This window comes from Leptosomus discolor, chromosome 4 (assembly GCF_034619465.1).
Source record: "Leptosomus discolor isolate bLepDis1 chromosome 4, bLepDis1.hap2, whole genome shotgun sequence".
NCBI classification, from domain to species: domain Eukaryota; kingdom Metazoa; phylum Chordata; class Aves; order Leptosomiformes; family Leptosomidae; genus Leptosomus; species Leptosomus discolor.
Window position 1 is genome coordinate 35,954,017 of NC_141394.1, and position 18,454 is coordinate 35,972,470.

General features: G+C 40.0%; 1 protein-coding gene across 1 annotated transcript; it reads left to right on the forward strand.

Moving 5' to 3' along the window:
• The first annotated feature begins 2,336 nt into the window (after window positions 1-2,336).
• On the forward strand, window positions 2,337-18,178 carry AGA (aspartylglucosaminidase). The gene is made up of 9 exons (XM_009957720.2): window positions 2,337-2,481; window positions 4,170-4,323; window positions 4,968-5,080; window positions 10,125-10,237; window positions 11,212-11,326; window positions 13,290-13,365; window positions 14,219-14,326; window positions 17,067-17,200; window positions 18,030-18,178. Exons 1-9 carry the CDS (start codon window positions 2,337-2,339, stop codon window positions 18,128-18,130), a joined length of 1,059 nt encoding a protein of 352 aa, XP_009956022.2. The 3' UTR covers window positions 18,131-18,178.
• Window positions 18,179-18,454: the final 276 nt, after the last annotated feature.

The following is an 18,454-nucleotide window of genomic DNA, read 5'->3' on the forward strand; positions in this document are numbered from 1 at the left end:
TGGGCCTCAAAGCATAATGTTATGCTGTTCCAAGTAGTACAAAATATTCTCTCCACAGCTGTGCAGGCTCAGCCTGCAGATGCAACCATCACAGTCAATACTTTCATTTGAATGACACCCATATCAAAGTGTTTTTCTTTCATAATGGTCTGTTTTATCTGACTAAAATATCTGAAAAATATCTTTAATATACCAATTTTAAGAACATTTGATTAGATTTTCCTTTTCACTTAATTACTAAATCACTTCCTTGAAAACATTACCCTCTGTTTTCTTTCAGCTAAGTTTAATTCAGAGCTGTACTTTGGCTCTTTTCCCTTCCCCAACAGCTTTACACAGAAATACATGACAGAACTAAGTAATATCAGAAATAAATGAGCTAACACTATTTACCTGAGTAAGGGTTTCTCTAGACTACTTGTAGTTTTGCTTTTGGGAACTGGCTGAAACCAAGGCCACGCTATTACTAAAGTCACACCCAATACTGTATTTTATTATTTTGTGACTTTGGTAATAAAGGATAATGCATTTCTTTTGTGACCACCATTTAATTCCAAATATATGGATCATATTGTTATCATAAAAATAACATGCTTCAGGCTTTTTAAAACAGCCTGGGTGCACTTACAATTGATGTATGCCTACAAGCTTGAGCTTGTCACACATGAGGTCCAAGCATCTCCTCTTACTACAAATATAGGACCAGTGACAATGCTGGTAAAGCCTAATTGAGTTTGGTCCATCATATATTCATAGAATCATTAGGTTGGAATAGACTTCTGAGATCATCAAGTCCAACCGTTGACCTAATACCACCATGCCCACTAAACCACGTCCTGAAGTGCTGTATCTACACGTTTTTTGAACACGTCCAGGGATGGTGACCCCACCACTTCCCTAGGCAGCCTGTTCCAATGTTTGACCACTCTTTCGGTAAAGAAATTCTTCCTAATGTCCATTCTAAACCTCCCCTGGCACAACTTGAGGCCATTTCCTCTTGTCCTATCACTCGCTACTTGGGAGAAGAGACCGACCCCCACCTCACTACAACCTCCTTTCAGGTAGTTGAAGAGAGCGATAAGGTCTCCCCTCAGCCTCCTCTTCTCCAAGCTAAATCACCCCAGTCCCCTCAGACGCTCCTCATAAGGGTTGCTCTCGAGACCCTTCATCAGCTTCGTTGTCCTTCTCTGGACACGCTCCAGCACCTCAATGTCCTTCTTGCAGTGAGGGGCCCAAAGCTGCACACAGTATTCGAGGGGCGGCCTCACCAGTGCTGAGTACAGGGGCACAAGCACTTCCCTGCTCCTGCTGGCCACACCATTGCTGATACAGGCCAGGATGCTGTTGCTCTTCTTGGCCACCTGGGCACACTGCTGGCTCATGAAAATATTGGAAAGGATTAATGAGAATGACCTGAAAAAGTAAAAAAAAAAATCATATTTTATATCAACTTCTGCCGGTAGAAGCAGAACACACCTTTTTTCACGTTTTTCAGAAATAATACCTGGTTGATGATCAGCAACTTCTTGGACATCATCAGCCCTGAACACAAATTGGTGCATTACACTGACAGCAGGTGAGCCTACGGACCTGACAACAGCCAAGACTACCATGGCAACGTGTCAAATGGCTTTAAATGATTGCTAATGGCTTATAATGAAAAGCTTCAATGGCAGGGGCAGAATTAAGAAATTACTTCTTATACATTTTATGATCTCTATAAAGCAAGGCTTTTTACAAATTCTTGCACAAGCTCTTCGCTACAGTAGATCCCAAACCGATCCCCTGGCAGAAACATCTCTGTGCCATTAAGGCACCTTTGACAAAAACATTGAGCGTTAACAAGGCGACACGTAAAGATGCCCCATGTGAATCCCACATGCATATGGTGAAGGTGGCTTTCAAACACACTTTTATCTAGTGCACTTGAAGTCCCTACTGGGACCCACCACCGCAGCTCTTCCCCGACACTCCCGCACCACGGGTTTCACGGAGGGACCCTGACCTCCATGCGAGGAGGCTGGCCTCAACGCGCAGCCGGCCATAACAACAAATACAAACTGTATTTTAACCTGCTGTGGGCCGTGGCCTTCGCTGGGAGGCATTGAGGCTTTTCCCCGCCACAAACACGCTCCTCAGGAGGCCGAGAGGGGGCCCCGCCCTCTGCTGACGCGGCAGCACTCACACGCCGCCGGGGCCGCATCGCTCCTCCGGGGCTGGCCGCGCCCTGCGCCGCCGCCCTCAACGGCCCGCAGCCGTATCGCTCCGCCGCGGCTGGGCCATGTGCGCATGCGCCTCCGCCGCCGCCTGATTGGTGGCGGCAGGGCTGGGTGGTGATGGCGGCGGGACTCGGCGGGGGCCGGTGGTGTATGGCGGTCGCGCCTCTCCTGCTCGTCGTGTTGCAGCTGGCGGGCGCCGCCTCAGCCGCCGCCCTGCCCGTAGTCATCAACACCTGGGCGTTTAGGAAGGCCGCAGAGACAGGTGCCCCGGCGGGGGGCCGGGCCAGGGCGGGCCGGGCAGTACCGTACATGCAGTACAGTACCGTACCGTACCGGGTAGTGGTGTACCGCTCGCTCGGTATTCCTCCTGCTGAGGGGCCGCGGGGAGGGCTTTGGGTCTTGGCTTAAAATAAGTCTTCTAGGCGTGCCCGCGGTTCTGTATGGCAATAAGTAGCGGGCTGTGACCCTGCTTCCGTTGAAGGGCTGGGGCTGCCGCGGGCCCGGGTTCCCTCCTGCCTGCTCTGCTCCGCCACGGCTCGGAGCGAACCCGGTGCCGGCAGGGAGTCTGCGGGCTGGGAAAGGGCCTAAAGAGGTTATGAGCTGTGGAAAAACTAGATTAAAAACATTCTTTCGCTAATAACGTGGCTTACACTCTTGTGGCTGTTTGCAGTGGTGACTTGTTTTTAGTGGTGCGCTGCTGAGATTCTTGCCCTCAAAGATTTAGAAAGCTCTGAATATTCTTTTTGGAGCTCTGTGTTGTTTAGTCGTGTGTTATTGACAGTCAAAACAGGTTTTTCCTATGGCAACATAAAGTAGTTGTGGATAGTGATTTTAAAAGACTCATAGGCTATCTTAGCATAGCTGAGTTGTAAATAACCCCTTGTTAGGGAAGGCTTGCTAGTGAAATGGGTTACCTATAAAGCCTTGTATAGGTCAGAAGTGAAATATGGTCATGAAAACTGCAAGGCCCTTGCTTTTGTACCTTTTGGAAGCCTGTGTTAAGGCTAATCACAGTAATAAAGGTAATAGGAATGGAAGCAGTGCTTCTCACACTGAAGTTCGTAGTCTTTACTATAGATGGATGTTGGGTATTAAGTCTTACCTTTTCTTTGGTGCAGGTGGTTTCATGCCACATTTATCAAGATGAGGCTTTTTGCGATGGTTGAGGTGGTGTAATAGTTCTGGCAAAAAGAGTTGGACTGTGTGCTTCTGCTGCCTCCCGTGTGCTGGGTCTGGCATGTCACGGAGCACCAGAGCCAGCACAAGGAGGAAGAAGCAGGATTCCAACTCAGTAACAGCAAGCTCACGCATCTTGGAAAATCTTGCCTGAGGTCTGACCTTGTGAAATTTCACATGTGCAAAACCTTCAGGCACCGTTTATTCAAGTCATGTCGTTTGGCACGTCCGTAATGTCTTATGAAATTGTACCATGAGCTAGATCCTAAAGAATAGAAGACTAAAGGTTGAACAGAAGAAGGTGGAGACTGAAACTTTTTATATTGTTTATATTGTTTCCACTTTCTTTTTGTTCTTATGTAGTTACTGATGTAGGTTTAAATATTTTTATTCTGCAGCTGGACACTTAGTATTCTCACATGAAGCTTTTGAGGGCTGCTTGTTATAACTTCTCTTTCCTTTTTTTTTTTTTTTTTGTAATTATATAGAAGTTGTGATGATTGTTGGTAAATAATACCTTTGCAGTCAGAAAAAAAATCTTCATTTCTCATCAGAAGCACTAATCAGATATGTAAGAGAAACAATATTTAGAAGAGTAATGCTTTACATTCTTTTGAATATAATTATATTTTGACTTTATTTCACCTATAACTTATAGTGTAATTTTTTTATCCACTTACATAGTGTGTTTTCATCGTGCCCGTCTTTACGACATTCTTTAAAGCAGTAGTGGAGACTTCACTGGTGACATTTAATTATTTGTGTTTACTACAGCTTGGAGAGTATTACAATCGGGAGGTTCCGAGCTGGATGCGGTTGAGAGAGGCTGTGGTCAGTGTGAGATTGACCAATGTGATGGGAGCGTGGGATATGGAGGAAGCCCAGATGAAAGTGGAGAAACAACACTGGATGCAATGATTATGGATGGGTAAGAAAACTGCATGGAGAAAAGAGGGATCCCTGTAATTTTTAGCACACTTCAGTGTAAGGGTTGTTACAGAGATCTTGTTGGTTTAGGGATGACTGTGGGACAAGTTGTGTTAACTTGTGGAACTAGGAAAAATATCTAATTGGTGGAAGAGTAGCTGAGCACGTTTGTTATTGAGTCTTTACATGTGGTGCAGTAATCCTGCTCTAGATACAGCAGTTGCAAAGCAGATGGCTTGTAGCATTGTAAGCTCTCCCTTTAGATTCATTCAGTAAATATTTCACTTCTGGAGCAGTTGTCTTCTATACTTTATTTACCATTTAAAGCTGTCCTGATTAAAAAGTAGCTGCAAATGTTTGCTTTGTGTTATGAGTTTATGTAACAAAATAGCTACTCTACTGAAAACGTTACTGTGGATCGAGTTATGGTTACTTGAGCAACATCCTAGTGCCTGTGAAAGGAAACAATGTATGTATGAAGTTTTTCCCTACTAGTGTGATGCCATCTGTCTATGGCATAGAACAATTAAAGCAATATGTTAAAGGAGAAAGCTTTCTAATTTAGATGAGAACAGGTTTTGTCTGATAAAAAATGTACAATTATTGTCATATTTTTAATAAGTTTAAAATATTTTTTGTTTTCAGCAACTCTATGGAAGTTGGGGCAGTTGCAGATCTCAGGCACATAAAAAATGCCATTGGTGTAGCACGAAAGGTCATTGAATACACTAAACATACATTATTAGTGGGAGAGTCAGGTAACTATTCCTTTTACTGTTTCCAAGTCATACTCTCTTCTTAAAATGCTTCCTGTTAAAATTGTCACATATTAATCTTGGTAATATAGGTGAAGAGATTCCCTGACAATCAGATGAATCTAGTCAAATAGTTCAGAAGCGTTTATTCTCTTATTCCATGTGTATGAATTAGGTTTTATTCCATTATTTGCACATGACAAGAAAAACACAATTTTATGGTCTTTCCACTAATTTAACTGCAAATATTAACTTGTAATCCCAAGCCTTTGATAATATCACTAATATGAAAGGTACTATAGAAGCTGTTAGATGTAAATATTTCATTTAAAACCATGGGGTAACTTTTTCTAAGGTATGACAGAAGTAGTAGACACTGCAGTTATATTCTACTATTCTAGTACATATTGAGCACGATTAGTATATTTCATAGTTTAAAAATATTGGTGAGAATTTGAATTTAAAAAATTACATTAGGGACTGTACTCCTAGGCATGCCTAAAGAGCAACAGCAAACTCAAGGGATAGTTGAGCTTTTAAAATATGAGATGCTGCTGTTAGAATAATACTGCTTTCAAGAGAGATGTACATTCCAGGGAGGTATATGAGTAATGAGTGGAAAGTTACTTGGCTCACAGTTAAGGACTTTTAAAATGTATGTGTGTGCTCAAAGAAATGTGTAGATAAGTGTGGAAATTGACATCTGAGTGTTAAGGGTGAGTCAAGTGCTTTGAAATTGATAAGAAAAGATAAGATTCTTGAATGAATTAATGTGTACAGAATGATAGAGAAATAAGGGCAACAGCAGGTTTTTTCATGGACTAAAATAAGGAGTAGAGGAAGGTGAGGACAGTGTTTGACAGAAGGTCTGAAAAAGAGAGGTAGATTTGCAGATTCTATTTAATTTGAGCAGTTGGCTGTGATTAGGTTACAAATGGTTTTGGTAAGAGATATTTCACAGGTGATGCTGAAAAAGAAATTGGACAGGTGTTAAATAGAGGAGGAAGAAATGATCATAATACTCCTTTCCCTGTCATTGGTAGGTACCAAAATATTTTTAACTTTTAGTAGAATTGAGCAGAAAAGATAAGGAAGATAAAGGAACAGAAGAATTAAAGTGCTGATTTAAAATATATTTTCCAGCATAAGAAGATGGCTTTTTGCATAATGGGGTCATGTGGACAAGGCTGTTAAGCTGAGTCCTTACTGTCAGTGAGAACTTCCTTAGAAGCCATGGTCTATCAGCAGTGGCAAAAGAAAGACACAAAAGCTGAAGATATAGAATCATAAAATGGTTTGGGTTGGAAGGGACCTTAAAGACCATCTAGTTCTAGCCCCCCTGCCATGGGCAGGGACACCTCCCACCAGACCAGGTTGCTCAAAGCCCCATCCAACCTGGCCTTGAACACTGCCAGGGAGGGGGCAGCCACAGCTTCTCTGGGCAACCTGTTCCAGTGTCTCACCACCCTCACAGTAAGGAATTTCTTCCTAATATCTAATCTAAATCTCCCCTCTTTCAGTTTGAAACTGTTATATCTGAGTAAAAATTGGAGATGGTCATAAATGTTAGTGAATGAATCAAAGCAGTGGAGAAATTGAGGAAGAACAGTATTTCTTGTGAAGGAATGTATTTTCTGTGGAAATAAGAACATGGATAAAGGAAACTAAACTTGGATAAACTTCACTACGAGGTGAAGATTGATAAAGAGAAAAAGCTATAGCTTCAGAAGAATACATTTAAACCTTCAAATCAGCATGCGAGAGAAATGAGTTGCTTTTCTAAAGAAAAGTATTTACATTTTCACCAGAAAAGCTAGCTAAAATAATAAAACCTTTTCATATAAACACTTATACTCTTCATGTTTTTTTATTCAAGATGCAAAATTGCTGAGGTTATTCCTTATTTTTTTCCCAGTAACTAAACTGCACTTTTATTTGAGTAAGTTTAGTGGTATAATCCAGGAAAGTCTTCCTGCCTCCTGAAATTTCATTTCTACGAGTGGTTGACACCAGAGAAGAGGACGCAAGCCGAGGCATGCACTGATTCTGTTTAGTTGATCATTTTTAAGTGTGCAACTAGTACATTGTTCCTGGCAGTAAAGTTTTAATGAAAGTAACATGACACTTTTGTTTTCAGTTTCAGTTTTGTTTTTCAGATTAAAACATCGATGGAATCTGTGATATGACACCTGAATAGTCCTCACATTTCTGCTTATTTTGACTCAAAAAATTAAAGTTTAGGTAATTTAAATCTCTATGGTTCACAGAGAACTTAAGGAAGAGGTGGTATTACAGAATCACAGAATGATTGAGGTTGGCAGGTCTTCTGGTCATACCCACCTGCTCAAGCAGAGGCCCCTAGATCCAGTTGCCCAGGACGATGTCTAGACAGCTTTTGAATATCTCCAAGGAGGGGGACTCCATAACCTCTGAGCAATTTGGTCACCCTCAGGGTGTAGAAGCCTTTTTTGCTGTTCAGAGGGAACCTCCTATGTTTCAGTTTGTGCCTGCTGCCTCTCGTCCTGTCTCCAGGCACCGCTGGAATGGGCCTGGCTCTGTCCTCTTTACATTTGCTCTTCAGGTATTTATATACATTGATGAGATATCCCCCCCGAGCCTGCTCTTCTCCAGGCTGAACAGTCCCAGCTCTCTCAACCTTCCCTCATAGGAGAGATGCTCCAGTGCCTTAGTCATCTTTGTGGCCCTTCGCCGGACTCTCTCCAGTATGTCCATGTCTCCCTTGTGGTGGTGAGCCCAGAATTGGACACATTACTCCAGGTGTGGTGTTGTCAGTGTTGAGTAGAAGGGAAGGATCACCTCCCTCGACCTGCTGGCAGCACTTCTCCTAATGCTGGAGCTCAGCCTGCCCTGTTAGCTGCCTTTGCTGCAAGGGCACATTGTTGGCTGGTGTTCAGCTTGCTGCCCGCTGGAACCAAGTCTTTTCCTGCTGAGCTGCTTTCCCCCTAGGTGGCCGTAGCATGTACTGGTGCATGGGGTTGTTCCTCCCCAGGTGTGGGACATTGCACTTCTCTTTGTTGCCCTGTATGAGGTCCTTATCAGCATATTTCTCCAGCCTGTTGAGATAACTCTGGATGCCAGCATAAACCCCTGGTGCTTCAGCCTCTCCTCCCGGTTTTGTATTATCTACAAAATTTGCTGAGGGTACATACACTCTGCCCCATCATCAAGATATTAATGAAGATATTGAACGTTAATGGACCCAAAATTGACCCCAGTGGTATACGGCTAGTTACTGGCTGCCACTGGACTTCCTACCATGGATCACCACACTCTGAGCTAAGCCCTTCAGCCAGTTTTCAGTCCATGTCACTGTCTGCTCATGCATCCAATACTTCATCAGCTTCTCTTTCAGGATCTTAGAGGAGACAGTGTCAAAAGCCTTAGAGAAGTCAAGGCAGACGATATCCACTGCTCTCCCCTCATTTACCAAACCAGTTGTTTCAGCGTAGAAGGTTATCGGGGTGACCAAGCATTAGTTCCCTTTTGTGAAGCCATGCTGACTACTCCCAGTCACCTTCTTGTCCTTCATGTGCTCAGAAATGGTTTCCAGGGTTAGTTGTTTCATCGTCGTCTCGGTGAACGAGGTGAGGCTGACCAACCTGTAGTTCCCTGCTTCCTACTTCTTGTCCTTAATGTAGCTTTTGTTGAACGGATAGAGATAACAACACTGATCAGTTTTTGCACTGTTAAAAGAACTTCTTTCTCCATTCATTGTCTAATTTCTTTAGGACAGGTCTTGAAAAACTAGCAACAGAGGCCATATATACTAATGTAGAACTGAGTCTGGTGAGGGACATTCAGTGCAAAATTGTGAGGAGAAAAAGAATTATTTTGTTTGTCATCTGCCGAGAAATTTTCAGGTTTGTCTCTAACAAATAGGACTGTTTCATAATCGCAGTGTGCCTGACCTTTTCCCTTTTTGTCCTAGCAATACTTAGACCAATAATCCAAGTTAAAAGTTCAGGGAGTAAAAAGGAGCAACTCTGCTTCCTGAAATAGAAACAAGGCTTCAAAATTCATGAAATAATGACTGACAAACATGGACAAGCACAGTTTTGCCTTAAAACCAAAACAAACAAAAAGGAAAACCAACAAAAAACCCCTGCCTGTTTGCTCTAGAAATGGGAAAATAAATATCTATTTGATTGAAGCTGTCAGTTTTCTTACCCTCTGAGTGCAGAGACTTTAATTGTGTCAGTTTTTGAGAAAAACACAGAAAAGCTGTCTAGAAATAATTGAAGGTTTTTCTTAATTCTTGGACTAGAGAAGCTTGTTCAGCTGTGTCTTATAGTGACATTATTATCAAGGATTGGTAATACAAATTATTCAAGCATCTGAATCTAGCAGCAATGTCTGTTACTAGGTAATATCAAAGGTATCTACAACTAAAAGATGAGAGAACAGTTCTGTTTCTTCTTTTCCCTTTTCCCTAACTATAAAAGCTGTTTTTAGAAGTGCAGCATTCTTCCATTGCTTGTGTTGGTATTTCTTTTGCTCCTTTGACACATGCTGAAGAGGGAAGCAGTCACTTTTAAAGCTGCAAGGGAAAAGTGTAATATGATGTAAGCTGGTGGATTGATTTCTGCAAATGTCAGTGGTTTAGTGGCAGATGTTGTGACACTGTTACTTTCATTTCATAAAAGACTAGCTTTTTAAGGAAAATACACTGTTAATTTGTATCGCTTATTTAAATATTTGAGACACAGCTCAGGTCACTCTTGCGCCAGGTATTTGTGTCCAGTTGATTTACAGAGTTGAATTTGTTTCTCTTTCAATGTTAAACCTGCATATGTTAACATAGTTTCAGTGAATTGCGGAAATTTGATATTGCCAGTAAAAGGAGAGTTTGTTACTGCAATTGTACATCACTATAATGGCTGATGCTGGCCTCTGAAGAACTATTTCTCATCTCCATGGAGAATATAGGATTTCTTGATTTCTAGATGAGATTACATGAATGCATTATCGTAAAATATATAAAAATGTGAATAAATTAATGGTTTTGGTTTTATTGTTGCTTTTAAAGCCTCCCTGTTTGCTGTAAGAATGGGGTTTCCATATGAAGATTTAACTACCCAAAATTCTCTTTCGGAGTATTCGAAGTGGCTCAATGAAAGCTGTCAGCCAAACTACTGGAAGGTACAGTGCAGTGGTGGTGAAGTGGGGGGTTAGAAAGTCAGTAACACAACATTATCTCTTCCTTTCAGCTTATGTTGAAGTTGTGCTTTACATGTGAAGAAAAAAAAAAGATTTGTGTATTGAACAGAACAAACTTGGAGTTACCAAGCATTTGGTAGACTCGGGAAGAGTATGTGTCTAGCTCTTATTTCTTAAATCCTGCTGGTTTTGACGTTTCTGCAGTAGCATCTGATGGGGGAATTTGTTTGTTTGTTTTAGCTCTAAATTTAAGCAGGACTTTTCAAACTGAACAAAGTAGTGCATGTGTTTCTTGATGCATATATAAATTTCTGAAAGAATATCTTACTGTAGCAGTTAAGGTCCTTAAATAGAGTGGCTTTATGCAGACATGTGAACACATCAGATTAGTGTAGCTGTCCATGTTAAACTTGCCTATTGTGTTGAGGCTTTTTTGTTTGGGATTGGTGTTGGTTTGGGATTGGTGTTGCAGATTTCTGCATGTTTGTACACTGTACGTTGTTTCTTGGATATGAAATGCTGCATTGCTGAACCGTTTTAATTCAATATGTATTCCGGTTTTCGGTTGAGAAAATATCTTGACTGTGATACTGACTTGATGTAATATTTTGACTTGACATTAGTAAAACAAGCTCAGTTCATCTGGTTGGGTTTTTTTATTGAAAACTTTCTTATTTTGCTGAAGAATTAGCGTTTTTTTTTTTTTACTAGTCTATTGAGCTAAAGAGGATCTTTAATTTGAACAACATAACTTTCTAGAAGGAAAAACTTTTTACCTGAAGTCAGTCTTTATTCTTTAAGTGAAACAACTTGCAGTATTTCAGTACGGTTGTGTAATTTAGGTATTGGGCATTTGATACATGTGTAGTAGATTGTAACTATTGATTGTAGTATTTTTAAGTTTATATGTAATGAAGCATAATATATTATTCATGCAAATAACAAAATAATTACAGAATGTGGTACCAGACTCTTCAAAATCCTGTGGACCATACAAACGGCCTGAAAAAGTAACTTATAAAGAAGAACAGACCATCTCACAAAGAAGCGTTCATAATCATGATACTATTGGTAACAACCTATAATGACTCCGCTTTTTTTTTTTTTAATCCCTCATTCCCTTGCAGATTAAATCATACTGAGTTTAAAGAACGGTGTTCCATATAGGCATTATTTCCTGTTTATAGTGTTTTCAAGATTGGGTTACTTATGTGTTAGGATGGACTGCCTGAAAGTAGGATTTTGGGGGGGGGGGGAGTTTCTTCTAGTGCACTGGCTGCTTGCTTCATTTTTTGCCCTTAGCTATGTATTCATTGCCCTACTGCTCTTCCCTTGGATATCTTGGCGTAATTGCTTGGGCAGCTATGGATGCTTAGAAAACTGATCAAGGTTAAAAATAATTATTTTTATCTCAATTGTGGTTAACTTAGGTCAAGTCTCCCGTGTAGCTGTCAGACCAACTTAAAAGGCTTTGCAGTGGTGAAAGAAATGAGTAAACGGTTAGTCCTGTTGCCAACTAAAAACAGTGTTTGTCAAACAGTCCTTAAACTTATAAAATAAAGCTTAGTTTCATTTTCCTTCTCTTCTGACTTTTGACTAAATCAATAAATTTCTACAGAAACTGCTATGCATAAAACAGGTTAGGAGTAGTAGTCCCTGAAGACTTCTAAGAGTTTACTGATTGAGGACTGTTAATTACTAAGCCTATAAGCTGATTAATGAGCAGATCAGACAAAGGACTGGAGCAGTTAGATTCATGTCTTTCAAAGCTTTATACTTTGTAGTTTTGAAACTTACATTTTTGTTTTAATCTGGATTTTTCTCAGTTCAGAACTTTTTGTCTGACAGTATTTGCGATACCAAGAATTAACAAGTTGTTTCAAGTATGAATCTTTCTTCTTTGCTTCTCGTCCACCCTACTAATAACCAATTAATGTTCTACAGGAGCCAGGCAACCTATCAAATTCTTAAGTTGGTAGCTAGCTTTCTTTACTGGGATATGCAGTCTTTGAAATGTTCTAGAAAACTCAGTTAACTGTGGAGTGTCAGGATGAGAGGGGAATTGCTAAATACGGTTCAGGAATTGAAGGGTCATTAAGTAGTCCTAAACTGTGTTGTAGTAAATGATGACCCTTATATTTGTACTTCAGGTTCCCCTGCTCCATGGTTTTTATGTATGAAATGTCTCCTTGTCTAACACATTTTGAGAAGAGTCTTTATTCAGAATGCGTTTGGGAACTTGGTAGGGACTGATGCCCTTCCAGTCTTTTCGTAGAGTCAGTACGTCTCTGCTTTTAGCTTCTACTGGTTAGGAAACTTTTCTAGGAGAAGGAGGTATTGCTTAGTGAGATCAGAGAATTTGAATTCTGCTTCTTGGCTTTCACTTTGTAGTAGAGTTTGATGTCAGCAGCAATTTCTACCCTCTCTTAAAGAGATGAAGTCTTGCTTTATGGAGAAGCAGCTAATCTCAAATCCTGTTCCAAGTGCCAATCTAAGCTAATGGGGCTGTGGCTTCCTTATCAGCAAAAAATTAGCAAGGAGTAGGCTCATCCACACATTTCACTGCATGTCATGTAATTCTTGTTACTTCGGTAGGCAGTGTTTCACCTTCTGCCAAATTTAAGTTCAGTCTGACTTTTTTTTCAGTCTCACTCAAGCACCATTTATAATTTCCAGACTTTGTTGTCCTGATGGTACCAGTGCAGGATGTGATGACACCAGGTACTGGTTAACATAGGTGTGAATTTATATCAGAAGATAATGGCTGCTTGGGCAGCGGTAGCAGACAGCTCTGAACAGTGTGACACTCACTGTTCTAGATTCCATTCTGAGCTCTTCTAATACCTCCAAAAGGTTTCCAAATGTGTTTTACAAAGAACTTTTTTTTCTTTAAGACTATGATTTTTCTGTGTTTCAGGATATCAGTAATTTGGATAGTCTGGGTATCATGGTTCTGTTTGATAACCATAGTGCCAATTTAACAAATCTGTTAGGAGTGTTTCTGAATATGTTTCATCCCTATTGGAAATTTTAGGTATGGTTGTAATTGGTGGGAGCGGAACTGTTGCTTCTGGGACGTCTACTAATGGTGCAGCCCACAAAATTCCAGGGTTAGTATCTTTGTTTTTACCAAAAAAAAAAAAAAAATCTTTTTTTCCCTATCTCATTTCCTATGTTAAGCTGATCTAAAGGTTATATGTTTTAGATTGCGATGATCACAAAATGGCCTTGCTTATTTCTGTAAATCCTAACACTGAGAAACTGATTCAGTTGCAAGATGATTTATGTGTATTTGAGGGAATGCTTGGTTTTCAGCTCACTTAATTCACCATACAGAGACACAAACAACTGGTACAGTTGTGAGGCAACTTGTAAGGCAAGGCACCAGGGATGAATGAACATTCTGTAGAGGTGCACAGCCTCCAAAGCAATTTACATAGAATCAGAGCCACAGGCCTGTATTTTGTCTCTGAGATATTTTTTCTACCCAGTTAGGAATCTTGTGTGTCAACCAAGTTGGACAATTTCTGGATTTAGCAACAAGTTATTGAGCATACTAATGTCCCCGGCTACTTACTGTTGCCCACTGGCTAAACCTTACTGCCCTAATGATAGTCAGTATAATAACAAACAGTTGTGCGTTGGAGGTGGGTTAAGCCTCGGGTCAGTCAGGTTATCACAGATCACTTTTATCAGTAGTTTTAAGACAAGACTTCCAACTGCAGCAGTGACCTCTTTACCAGATCTGTTCTCCTGTGAGTTTAACACTAACCCAGCTGGAGGCAGTAAGATTGACAAAATTAAAAGCGTGCCTAAGTCCTAAGAACTTGCCAATATCAGGCCAAGAGCTATTACATCAATGCAATCCCACTGGAATTAGTAAATTACAGTTTTCTGTAGTTTCCACGTTTTGTTTTGGTTTTGGTTTTTTTTTTTCTTTTTTTTTTCTGTTTTTCACTACAGCCGTGTAGGTGATTCTCCAATAGCTGGAGCAGGATCCTATGCGGATAGTACAGCCGGAGGAGCTGCAGCCACTGGGGATGGTGACATCATGATGCGCTTCTTGCCCAGGTATGTCCTTAGGGCAGACTTTGCTAGTTTTCTGTAGCAAAATGTGGACTCATCAAATGAAGTAATTGATTAAAAAGACAGCCTCACTTACTGGCTGCTGAAGTGGGAGTAAAGGAAGGACTGGAAGGGTAAAGAACAGTAGCAGAATTCAATCATCCTTATGATCTGTCTTAAAAACAGTGACTTCTTAAATATCTTGATGACAGATCCCCTTAATACTGCCAAGCTGTGAGCAAACAGGCAGCAGGTAATGAGTATGTTCCCAACCTGCATGTTTTTTAACAGAACTGATGAGCTTTCTCCTCAAAAGTGTTTTGTTGTGTGGGAAATAAGTGTTATAAATTGTAGAAAGGATGAGGGACGAGTCTGGGATTAATTTGGGAGGGTGGGGAGGTGTTACTGTAACAATCCTATGTAATTGTATCTAATTTGAAACTGGAAGAGGTGTTTTAGTGCTGTAGTTGCAGTTGCATAGCCTGTGTAAAATCTGATGTTCATCATTGAGTCTTGACAGTCATTCTTGTGGGTCGGTCTCAGCAGGAGTGAGTTATGGAACATAATGGGCACTGATGCTTGAAGGAATATATAGCAGTGGCCTTCATACTACTCAGGTGCGTTTTCTGAAACTCTGGCAGTTATGAATGCCTACTAGCTGTTGCATATTTACAGATGTCCTCAATGAGGTTCAAGCTGTTACAAGCCAGTCTTGAAACAAAAGGCAATTGACAACTTCAGGAATTATCCTGAAGTATCAGATACCAACAGTAGTAGCGAGTTGAATTCCACTATGAGGTTAATCAGTAAAACCTTACATTACAGTTCAGCCTGAAGGATTTGGATGTAATGCTTAAAACATTTTGTGTTAGCACCAATAGGTTTTAGAAAACACCTCAGACTAGATGGTTAATCACAGGTTCCTTGTAGATACAGATCTTTCCTAGTTCCATTTATTTAGATAGTCCCACATGAAAACAAAGACTAGAGATGACCTGCCAGAAGTGAAGGAAGTGTCAAATAAATGGCAAAATTGCTGATATTTTCTGTTCAACTTCTTTCAGATAGTAGTATCTACTGAGTTTTTGGTTAGTGAAGGGACCCCTGTGAAATACAGTTTTATGTTCAGGTAATTATCTTCAGATAACTTGAACCTATTTGATGGTTAGAATAAATCAAAGATAATAGGGAGTCTAAAAATGCAGGAAAGTTCTCTTCTGCGGTACTTTGCTAACATCTATAGTTAATGCTATCTGTAGATGAGTCTTAGTGTAACAAGAGTTGGTCTTGGTATTTGTATCTTTCATCAAAACAAAATCTAGTGTTCTTTGCTTATAAGTCGTATTATGCCTTATCTTTTAATCTTCAGGTTCTAAATGAAAACAACAACAAAAGGAGGGTTTTTTTGCCTCAGAGTATTTTGGAAATGCAACTGATTCATCTCAAGCAGTGCCCATATAGTCACTTATCTAATGATACTGTAGATACAAAGGAAGCTCATTTTGATTGCTCTTCTATTTAGAGTTAAGATTTTTTTTTTTAATTGGCTTGCAAAAAATTTGAAAGTGCCCCAAAGTCTTGATCAAAACATTGTACTTTCTGACGTGGTTTAACCCCAGCAGGCAACTAATTCCCACACAGCCACTTGCTCACTCGCCCCTCCTCTGGTGGGATGAGGGAGAGAATAAGGAAGAGTAAAAGTGAGAAAACTTGTGGTTTAAGATAAAGACAGTTTAATAAGTAAAGCAAAAGCCTCACATGCAAGCAAAGCAAAACAAGGAATTAATTCACCACTTCACATCGACGGGCGGGTGTTCAGCCATCTCCAGGAAAGCAGGGCTCCATCACACGTAGCAGTTACCTGAGAAGACAAGTGGCATGACTCTGAATGTTCCCACTTGCTTCCTCCTTTTCCCCTGCAGCTTTTATTGCTGATTGTGATGTCATATGGTGTGGGATATCCCTGTGGTCAGTTGGGGTCAGCTGTCCTGGCTGTGTCCCCTCCCAACTTCTTGTCCACCCTCAGCCCACTCACTGGTGCAGTGGCATAAGGAGCAGAAAAGGTCTTGACACTGTATAAGCCCTGCTCAGCAATAACTAAAACATTCCTGTGTTACCAGCCCTGTTTCCAGCACAAATCCAAAGCAAAGCCCCATACTAGCGATTATGAAGAAAATTAATTCTACCCCAGCCAAAACCAGCACACCTTCGTATTCACAAAGTAAAGACAATGTGTTAATTTTGAGGTTTTCAGAAAAAAGTTTTTTATGAAAGATTTTTTTAATGCTTACTGAAATCAATAATTTAACTGACCTCCAATATTACGTTACTGATTTCTTCAAAAAATTATCTTGACATTGTCCTTTTTGAAAACTAGTAATAAATTTTAGTGTCAAACTTAGTCATGCAATGAAAAATAAAAGCCACTGTCTCGTAACTGCTTCTTTGCAGTTCTTTAACTGACCTGTTGCTTAGCCTCTTCTACTGCAAATGATTGGAGAGTTATCCCAGGTTCAGTCCTGCCTTAGAGTGATAGATGGTATAGATGACATCTTGCAGCCCCTTTTAGTCCTGTTTCAAGTTACTTTTATGTAGAACTTGAGTAATAATTGCCAATATGAAGTATGGCTAAAGATTATTTATCGTATGTTCTCATTATTCAAAGAGGTCACAATGTCTCAATGGTATTTTAGAATACATAACCTGAGTATGGCTAACTGTCTGGGTGTGGGGTTGGTTTTTGTAGTTATCAAGCTGTGGAGTATATGAGGATGGGAACAGACCCAGCAGTTGCCTGTCAGAAAGTTATTTCCAGAATCCAGAAGTATGCTCCAAAGTTCTTTGGTGCTGTTATATGTGCCAATACAACTGGAAGTTATGGTATGTATTTTGCATAACAGATGAAGTTTGTTGACCCTGACTAGGTCACAGAAGTACAAAACCGAAGGTGGATTTTAAAGCAGAAGTCTTTAGTTATTCTTTGAACACTGCAGCAATACTGGCCATTCATAATATCAACTGCTGGTTAGCAGGGCAACTGTGTCCTAGTGTGGACTTGAGATATTTTAATTTTTCCTCTGCATTTTGATGTCTTAGACTTTCACAAAGTTTATGCAAGTCTTAGTATAAAAATCAAAAATATTTACAACTTCATGTGTTTTCCTGGACTGTGTATGATTAATCTGAAGGTTTTAAAAAAGAATGCTTTGCCTCCCCTAGATACGGCATAAGGCAGGGAATGTGACTATTAAACATAGCTTCAAAGCAACCCAAGATCAGTCATTGTGCCAGGCATCTCATTAGCAAACTCTTAGATCAGTAGGAAGTACAATTTGCTAATCAACATGGCTTATTTAGTTAGACTGCTTATTGCTGTTCTTTGATCTCTTATTTCCCACAGTTCTGTGTTTAAGAGATTAGTGTTGGAGGAACTCATTAAGTTAATCAGGATTGAAAGAGAGATTTTCCTTACGTTACTGTTTTGAATTGTATTATAAGGGCATTAATTGCACTACAGCAGTCAGTAGCACTGCATATTTACTTAAAAATTAAATGCTTTCAAGATGTCTTGGGTTAAACAGATTGTAAAAGAATAATGACATCATTGTAGTAGAATTAGTAAGTGGGTCTTTAGATGATAAAGTACAATGACAAAGACGCTAATACTAAATGCAGCAAATTACACCTCCTTTCTTTCTTTCTTTCCTAGGTGCTGCATGTAATAAAATTCCAGGATTCACTCAGTTTCACTTCATGGTTTCTAGCCCTTTGCTAAGCCAGCCAACTGAGCAAGTAGTAGATTGCATTTAATTCTTTCTGTCCTATTGATGTCTAAACTAAGAGGAGGAAAGTGCTAAGGTTACCCAGGTGTTACTGGTTAAAAAGGTTGTTCACTTTCATTGTTTCATAACTATGTGAACAAATACAAAGGTATGTTGATGGTGCCTTATTTTCAATATCTTCTACTTCATTATGGCTTTCTGTAGTGCAGCTGAGCGTAATCTGTAGTTTCCTAATCTAATTATCTTGGTAATTTATTTTTATATGATTGTAGACTGGTACTATAATATAGAGCATGGTTTAAAAACCTGACTGTGTACTTTCAGGGAAGAGAGCATAGTTGCAAAATTATAG